We start from the raw sequence: 8731 nt of genomic DNA on the forward strand, positions 1-8731 counted from the left end.
GAACCCCAGTGAGTCAGAGAGGAAGGAGTCCCAGACTAGTTTGACATTCCAGAGGTCCATTTGAACCCCAGTGAGTCAGAGAGGAAGGAGTCCCAGACTAGTTTGACATCCCAGAGGTCCATTTGAACCCCAGTGAGTCAGAGAGGAAGGAGTCCCAGACTAGTTTGACATCCCAGAGGTCCATTTGAACCCCAGTGAGTCAGAGAGGAAGGAGTCCCAGACTAGTTTGACATTCCAGAGGTCCATTTGAACCCCAGTGAGTCAGAGAGGAAGGAGTCCCAGACTAGTTTGACATTCCAGAGGTCCATTTGAACCCCAGTGAGTCAGAGTGGAAGTCAAGAGGTGACTGAATGTTCTAACATTCTAACTAAGATAAACACCAATCTCTCTCTCTCTGACTCAGACTTCCTCACAGACAGATAGACCCCCTGACAATTCTCCCCAAAGCTGTGTGACATGTCTTCAAAACCAAGGGGACCTGCTAGCCAATCATAGCTCACCATTTATGTTTAAAATAAGTAAATGACAGTGCATTTGTATTCTAGTTTAGCAGATGCTCTTATCTAGAGTGACAATCAGTTCATTCAACTAAAGTAGGTAAAACAGTATATCAACAGGAAAAACAACAGAACCAAGACAAAAGCCTTTATATTTTTTGAGAGCATCTACTGTATGTAGTACTTAGTTGATGAAAGCGACAACCAATAGTGAAACTAGTGTAAATCTAACTATGTGGAGAAGAATCCAGAGGCAACACCTACACAACTTCTATACCAGTAGTTTGGCTGCTAACAACACATGAAGTGTAACTATTCCTTCCTTAGAAATGAACTAATATCCACTATTCTAGGAGTAAACTAAGATATACTGCAATTGGAAATTCACAACATCAAATATTTAACTTAATTAAAATATGAGACTAGAAAATATTATGGAAACTGAAAAGTCTGGGATATAATGTCCATTGAGGGTCTTAACGGTTTTCATCTGTCTGCTTCACGCAAACAATAAGTTGATTAACTAAAGTTGAGCCAAAGACGTGTGGTTTCTATATCAGCAGGGTACAGGCAACAAAGACAGCCAGCTGTCAAGTCACTTCATACCTCTTTCATGGTGAAAACGTCTTTGTCTGCACCTGCCTGCTGTAATAAGATGTGCAGTTTCTCTTTTGGTCGTACCTGGGAAAAAATAGCACATAAAACAAAAACGTTATTTTAGATTCAATGTCATTGTAAACAAATATGATGTAAAATGTGTGATAGAGAGAGAGAGGGAGAGCTATTTAAGTTAATACTTACAAGTTTCTCATTGTCCAACGTATTTATTTGGGAACCAGTTCTATGCCATTCTGACATTCTCTCACAATTCTCTGCCATTCTGTCTTTCACCTGTTGAAGAGTAGAGCAAAAAATACATTTAAAATGTCAAAGTTAACATGCAATGCCTTATAAAAGTATACAATTACATACACGTCAAGACAAGCTTTGGAAGACAGAAACAAGCTTACCTATCTAAATAAATAGAAGTACTAAAGAGTAGACGTCCCTTATACACACACACACACATCTCTATAATACACCCTTCATATTCTGTACATAAAGTGCTTCAGCTCGGATGCTAGCAGTAGGAACCACTTCCCCGTCTCCCCGGGATTTAAATAGGCTCGGAAAGACATGTCAGGGCTAGCATTGCTCCGGCTGTTGACGCCGGTGTAGGGCTGAAGCCAGATTACTAACCTCCCTTGACATGTCGAAGCATGACGAGCACACCGCTTTGAGTCACCCACCTAGCGGCCACCCTGCGTCTGTGCACCCCCCTCCACCCTTAGTGCCGAGTTGGATATGCCCGGCATGTCCCAGTTTACTACAGCTCCGCATTATGTAATAATCAGCTGTCAGACTGGAATGGTTGCTTTGTAGGTTCCTGGACTCTTATCTTCCATTTTGTTTTCCATCTTAAAAAATTAGTGTAGGAAATAGGGATTTGGTTAAAGAATCTGGCAATGTCTGTATATATATTTATTTTTTAAAGAAGTGAATGTCCAGGGTTTTCAATAACAAAATCTGGTCACTTATTTTCTTTCACATATTTCTTATTTTCATCCAAATTATTCCAACGGAAAAAATGGTATTTGGGTAAGAAAGGGCTATAAAAAACTGATGCAACTTAAATATATTAATTTAATGAGGGGATTTAATTAAATATTTTAGCACACATGCAGGCTTATAGCTTGACAAAACAGATGAAAAGGAACTGGCTTTTCTAGCTAGCTTGTAAACCAATTCAAGTTACACTAGCAATTTTATTTTCCAATGCATGTAACATTGGGTTAACCACAGTGTATTGATGTATTCTGAATCAAAGACATGTTTACCAATTATGCTAAACTTATTAGCTAGCTTGCCAACATAGCTAGCATCGTTAGCATCGCTAGCACGCTAACCCTTAGCTAGCACGCTAACCCTTAGCTAGCAGTAAATAAGTATAGCGTAGAATCCCGTATTATCGGCATATTCAACAGCGTTTAAGAAATATATTACCTTCAACAGTGTTATCTTGTGATCAAGCCTTCAATGTTTTGTGATTATTGGTGTCGTAAAAATGTTAGCTAACGGGTTAGCAATTAGCAAGTTTGACATTTCATTGGAAATACTACTGTTGTCAGCTTTTGATAAGCTGTTTAGCAAAAAAATACGTCCCGTATTATCGGCATACGGCCCCCAGTTATTGGCCACCTTACTATTTTGTTCAATTACAAGATATATCCGTTTAATTTTGTTGAAAAAAGAGACACCAACCACGTACCCGAAGTGTTTACTAGATAGTTGACTAGTTGGCTAGTCTCCAGGTAAAAAATAATGACTTGCCTGTCAACTTTTCATTGCGTAGCCCGGTGCGCCCTCTTGTGGACTCATAAAAAATGGTTCTTCACCAACATATTCAGTGTTGTAACCAAATGAAATATGAGTATTAATAATTTACATCAAATACACTTTAATTTCAGTTATGTGCATTAACATAAAACAATGAAAACACTGTTGGAGTTTGTGTTGCAGAGGTGCACTTGGAAAGTAAAGGAAGAAATACACAAGATGGGTTCAATAAATATATATATTATATTTTAGACATTTATTTTTTTGAACAAATAAATAATTTCATATGAACACAAACAAAACAAACAATTAAATCTCGACCTCCATCCCTATATTGTCACAAAAATCACAATAAAAATCCAGCTCCACCGCTACCTCTGGATCCCACTGCACACACCTGCAGTGGAACCAGTGCTGGCAAAAGTCACAGCACACCCATGGCACCTCGGATCTACACTCCTGAGAGGAGCTTGCAGGCGGATCACGCTCCCCGCAGCGAGCACAGCAGGTGGTGTCTTCTTTTATAAAAAATTAAATAATAATACAAATTGATTAATATGGTTTTGTAAAATGTAGAAGTTCTTCAACAACAATAGTAATTGATACAACTGAGAGAGCGAGAAAAACAGATTATGAAGTACCTGAGAGTGGTGCCATGGGTGGTGTGACAGATGTGACCGGTGTAGCTTTTCTCTTCCTTTTCTGTGCTGCAGTTTGAGAAAAAGTGGTGTTAGAGAGCATGTTGCATGAAAACCCTTTTCAACTTTTTTACATCAATACCTCTGGAGGAAGCTGCAGAGGTTTTGGAGGAGGCGGAGATGACTTGAGGGCTGGTGCTATTTACTGTAGATATATAAAGATATATATTTTTTTTACATTGCTGTTTTATAAAACAGATAACAAACAGTCATTTTTTCGTAATTTTAACATGTGTTTACCTGTGGAGGTGGTGGTATTCAAATTTCGGGGGGCAGGGACATCAGACGAGGCTGCTATGGTGGTGTGACCAGGGGAGACGGAGGAGGCAGTTGGTCCAGAGGAGGCCGTGTTGGTGGTGACAGACATGGGGGGTGGTGTGCATCGTGGTGGTGGTGGACAAAACCGCCGACGATGGCTTGGAGGAGCTGGTGTTTGTAATGGTGGGGTTGAGGGGCCGACGATGGTGTGGCCGGGGGAGTAGGCATGTGGCCTTCTTCTGCAGCTGGGGACTCCGGCGGCTCCTACAGGTGTTGCACACTGGGAGGCACTGGCAGTGGTGATGCAGCTGTCAGGAGTGGTTCCAGCAGGGGGTCCAGCAGAGGCGATGGCGTCAATGGTCTCATCCATGGCAGCCCTCTCCTGTGCCCTCTGTGTTCTGAGGGCTGCCCGACGCTCTTTCTCCTCTGCCTCGGCCCTCTCCTTCTCACCCCTCTCCTGCCACTGGCGCGTGTATTCCTCCCCGGTGAGGCATGTGGCGACCACAGGGAGTCTTCTGTATCGGTCCAGCCGATACTTCAGGACAGTAAGGATGTGCCCCAGGTTCTTCGCTATCAGCCCACCCTCTATTAGGGGGTGCTCTTCTAGAGCTAGGGATAGGACTGGAGCAGCGGCTGGGACTGGGGCAGGGGCTGAGGGTCCTCCTGTGGTCGCTGGGGAGGAGGTGCTGATGGATGGCACATTGCTACTGGTTCCAGTAGAGGCGGTGTTGGGACCCGGTAGGGTCCGAGACGGCATTAAACGGGACCCATCAATGGCTGAAGGGTCAAAAGGGAAGAGGCCACACTTCTTAAACCCTTCCACCACATAGCGCATGTCCTTGCATCGCTGGTACGGGTAGCGGAATACTCTGGCAAATTCTGATTTGTTTACCATGTAGGAGTGGTCAAAATGGCTAAGGTCTCCAGCTACCTTGGAGAACTCAGCCTTTAAAGGGCCAAAGTATGCCACGTCCAGCGGCTGCAGGACATGGGTGCAGTGTGGTGGAAGACAAAGAAGTATAACCCCTTCCCTTAGTGCCACCGCGAGCACTTCCGGGTCCATGTGGCTCTTGTGCCCATCAAAGAGGAGAAGGAGAGGGCGCTCTTTCACTGCATACTTAATGAAGTGCTGAAACCACTTCCTGAACAGGTCCCCGTCAATGTAGCCACTGCTTGACCGTCCATACAAGGCTTGGGGGGGGCCTCCCAGTGTGTAGTGGCCACCGGGGAAACACTTGGGGTAGATGATAAACGGGGGGATGTCCTCCCCAGTTGCATTGAAGCAGGCCAGCACTGTGATGTGCTCCTTGGTCCCCGGAGCCTGCTGGTACACGTGTTTTGCGCCCCGGGGAGCCAGCACTTTGTGCCTGCTCTGGTCGCTACGAAACCCAGACTCATCGCAGTTATAGATTTGTCTGGGTTTCTCCCTCAACCCACTCTCCTCCAAGTGCTTCTCATAAGAAGTGAAGAAGGTGTCCATCGTCGGACGTGTGGCACACTCAGCTCTCCCCCTGTCCAGGGTGTCCGGCCTCCTCATGCTTAGGTTCTTGTGCCTCCTCCTGAACATTTCCCACCACCTCTTCCCCAGTGGTGGGATTGTTTCCCCTGGGTGCCGAAACCTACAATAGAATAGAATATATAATTGTCCATCCAGGATGAAAATGTTTGTTTTGGCATCACCATACACATCCACATTTACATCACACACATTGATAACAGTCAGTCCAGCATTCTACATACATAAACACATAGAACACCAAATACCTGCGGATTTTGTCTGCGTATTTCATCAGCCTCTGTCTGGTGAAGGGGAACCCATGGCTGGCGCAGTAGATACAGTACTGCACCAGAGACTTTTCATCCTCTGGTGCAAGCAATGTGGGTGGTCCACTGCGACAACCATGGGTCACCCGGCCGCTCAGCCTGTCCGCCAGGGTCTGCCGAGGTACACCATGCACCTTGGTAGATAAGAAAAGAAAACTGTTACTAGCAGATAAAATTCACATACATATGGTAATCTCCTAAAAACAAAAGATGCCTAACCTTGGCAGCCTGGCGGATAGCCATCCCTGCCCCGCAGTCCTCCATGGCATGGAACATGTCCACCTCACTCCATTGCTTCCTCTTGACTTTCTCCATGCTGCAGTGGTAAATACATGTAGCTAAATAACTTGGCATACTATACACATTTTAGAAAGATAACTCAATCTGAATATGTATAAACATTTACATTTCAAAGCTAAGGCATTGAAAGGTGAGTGGAACAAAAAGCTTACAGCACCTGTTATTCCCAGGCGGTCTCCTATCCAAGTACTAACCAGGCCCAATCCTGCTTTGCTTCCGAGATCAGACGAGATCAGGCATATTCAGGATGGTATGGCCGTAAGCGCAGGTACAACTCCTAGTACACTATATAAAGACATTAACAAAATTTACCATCGATTCGAATTTCCGTGTAACTTAATGAACCGACTAAAAACAAAGGCTGAATGTACTGCCTATATTTTGAGGGAAACGCACTGTCTATTATTTAAATTGACCAGGGCAGGGCAGCACATACAAACTGTATTTAGTCCAATAAAAATACAGGATATTATTAGGGTGATAAATAAAAGGCAGTTGCTCCATGATACATGTATTTTGAGGGAAACGCACTGACTATTATTTAATTTGATCAGGGCATGACAGGGCAGCACATACAAACTGCATTTAGTCCAATAAAATACATGATATTATTAGGGTGATAAATAAAAGGCAGTTGCTCCATGACACAAGAGCACTTTCTAGTGGAACAAAAAGCTTACAGCACCTGGTATTCCCAGGAGGTCTCCAATCCAAGTACTAACCAGGCCCAATCCTGCGTAGGTTCCGAGATCAGACGAGATCTGGTGTATTCAGGCTGGTATGGCCGTAAGCGAGTAAACAACTCTTGGTACACTATATAAAGACATTAACAAAATTTACCAGCGATTCGAATTTCCGTGCATCTTAATGAACCGACTAATAACAAAGGCTGAATGTACTGCCTATATTTTGAGGGAAACGCTTTGTCTATTATTTAATTTGACCAGGGCAGGGCAGCACATACAAACTGCATTTAGTCAAATAAAAATACATGATATTATTAGGGTGATAAATAAAAGGCAGTTGCTCCATGATACATGTATTTTGAGGGAAACGCACTGACCATTATTTAATTTGATCAGGGCAGGGCAGGGCAGCACATACAAACTGCATTTAGTCCAATACAATTACATGGCGCAGTGGTCTAAGGCACTGCATCGCAGTGCTAACTGTGCCACTAGAGATCCTGGTTCGTATCCAGGCTCTGTCGCAGCCGGCCGCGACCGGGAGACTCATGGGCGGCGCACAATTGTCCCAGCGTCGTCCAGGGTAGGGGAGGGAATGGCCGGCAGGGATGTAGCTCTGTTGATAGAGCATGGTGTTTGCAACGCCAGGGTTGTGGGTTTGATTCCCACGGGGGGCCAGTATAAAAAAAATATATATTTATTCACTAACTGTAAGTCGCTCTGGATAAGAGCGTCTGCTAAATGACTAAAAATGTAAATGTAAAATGTAAAAGGCAGTTGCTCCATGACACAAGAGTACTCTCTAGTGGAACAAAAAGCTTACAGCACCTGGTATTCCCAGGCGGTCTCCCATCCAAGCACTAACAAGGCCCGATCATGCTTAGCTTCCGAGATCAGGCATATTCAGGCTGGTATGGCCGTAAGCGCAGAAGCAACTCTTGGTACACTATATAAAGACATAAACAAAATGTATCAGTGAATCGTATTTCCATGCAACTTAATGAACCAACTAAAAACAAAGGCTGAATGTACTGCCTATATTTTCAGGGAAACGCACTGTCTATTATTTAATTTGATCAGATTAGGACAGCACATACAAACTGCATTTAGTCCAATAAAAATACATGATATTATTAGGGTGATAAATAAAAGGCAGTTGCTCTATGAGACATATATTTTGAGGGAAACACACTGTCTATTATTTAAATTGATCAGGGCAGGGCAGCACATACAAACTGCATTTAGTCCAATAAAAATACAGGATATTATTAGGGTGATAAATAAAAGGCAGTTGCTCCATGACACAAGAGCACTCTCTAGTCGAACAAAAAGCTTTCAGCACCTGATATTCCCAGACGGTTTCCCAGGCAGTGTCCCATCCAAGTTCTAACCAGGCCCAATCCTGCTTAGCTTCCAAGATCAGACGAGATCAGGCATATTCAGGATGGTATGGCCGTAAGCGAAGGAACTACTCTTGGTACAATATATAAAGACATGAACAAAATTTACCAGTGATTCGAATTTCCGTGAAACTTAATGAACCGACTAAAAACAACGGCTGAATGTGCTGCCTATATTTTGAGGGAAACGCTTTGTCTATTATTTAATTTGACCAGGGCAGGGCAGCACATACAAACTGCATTTAGTCCAATAAAAATACATGATATTATTAGGGTGATAAATAAAAGGCAGTTGCTCCATGACACATATATTTTGAGGGAAACGCACTGTCTATTATTTAAATTGATCAGGGCAGGGCAGGGCAGCAAATAAAACTGCATTTAGTCCAATAAAAATTCATGATATTAATAGGGTGATAAATAAAAGGCAGTTGCTCCATGACACAAGAGCACTCTCTAGTGGAACAAAAAATTTACAGCACATGGTATTCCCAGGCGGTCTCCCATCCAAGTACTAACCAGGCCCAATCCTGTTTAGCTTCCGAGATCAGACGACATCGGGTGTATTCAGTCTGGTATGTCCGTAAGCGAGTGAACAACTCTTGGTTCACTATATAAAGACATGAACAAAATTTACCAGTGATTCGAATTTCCATGCAACTTAATGAACCGACTAAAAACAAAGACTGAAT

At 43.4% G+C, this 8731-nt stretch overlaps 2 protein-coding genes and 1 long non-coding RNA gene across 9 annotated transcripts; all 3 read right to left on the minus strand.

Annotated features, from left to right (window-relative positions):
- Nucleotides 1–1077: 1077 nt before the first annotated feature.
- LOC311119507 lies at nt 1078–2836 on the minus strand. Of its 5 annotated transcripts, none has more exons than XR_014611984.1 (3): nt 2806–2836; nt 1299–1388; nt 1078–1178 (listed from the first exon to the last, which is right to left on the minus strand). It is a non-coding gene; the product is annotated as an uncharacterized lncRNA (long non-coding RNA). The 5 variants fall into 5 exon arrangements; XR_014611985.1 differs by lacking the exon at nt 2806–2836 and adding an exon at nt 2541–2779; XR_014611986.1 differs by lacking the exon at nt 2806–2836 and adding an exon at nt 1787–1940.
- Nucleotides 2837–3097: 261 nt separating this feature from the next.
- LOC311119508 (uncharacterized protein) lies at nt 3098–4674 on the minus strand. 3 transcript variants are annotated; one of them, XM_084194184.1, is made up of 4 exons: nt 3812–4674; nt 3654–3716; nt 3515–3580; nt 3098–3388 (listed from the first exon to the last, which is right to left on the minus strand). In XM_084194184.1, exons 1-4 carry the CDS (start codon nt 4662–4664, stop codon nt 3183–3185), a joined length of 1188 nt encoding a protein of 395 aa, XP_084050310.1. In that variant the 5' UTR covers nt 4665–4674; the 3' UTR covers nt 3098–3182. The 3 variants fall into 3 exon arrangements, with proteins under 3 accessions (XP_084050310.1, XP_084050309.1, XP_084050311.1); XM_084194183.1 differs by having other exon boundaries at nt 3098–3391; XM_084194185.1 differs by lacking the exon at nt 3654–3716 and having other exon boundaries at nt 3098–3391.
- Nucleotides 4675–4861: 187 nt separating this feature from the next.
- LOC311119503 (uncharacterized protein) lies at nt 4862–6306 on the minus strand (the record flags this gene model as incomplete). Its single annotated transcript, XM_084194181.1, has 5 exons — nt 6111–6306; nt 5873–5969; nt 5594–5787; nt 5197–5448; nt 4862–4898 (listed from the first exon to the last, which is right to left on the minus strand). Exons 2-5 carry the CDS (start codon nt 5966–5968, stop codon nt 4862–4864), a joined length of 579 nt encoding a protein of 192 aa, XP_084050307.1. The 5' UTR covers nt 5969; nt 6111–6306.
- Nucleotides 6307–8731: the final 2425 nt, after the last annotated feature.

The sequence above is a fragment of the Coregonus lavaretus genome (genome assembly GCF_964263955.1).
Source record: "Coregonus lavaretus genome assembly, contig: HAP1_SCAFFOLD_489, whole genome shotgun sequence".
Classification (NCBI taxonomy): Eukaryota; Metazoa; Chordata; class Actinopteri; order Salmoniformes; family Salmonidae; genus Coregonus; species Coregonus lavaretus.

Excerpts from the sequence above, each read along its gene's own strand:
- LOC311119508 (XM_084194183.1), bottom strand. The coding sequence starts at position 4,664 with ATGCGCTATGTGGTGGAAGGGTTTAAGAAGTGTGGCCTCTTCCCTTTT. Across the intron at positions 3,717-3,811 it reads GAATACCACCACCTCCACAG|TAAATAGCACCAGCCCTCAA; the intron begins GTAAACACATGT and ends ATATATCTACAG. Across the intron at positions 3,392-3,514 it reads ACCCATGGCACCACTCTCAG|AAGACACCACCTGCTGTGCT; the intron begins GTACTTCATAAT and ends TTTTTATAAAAG.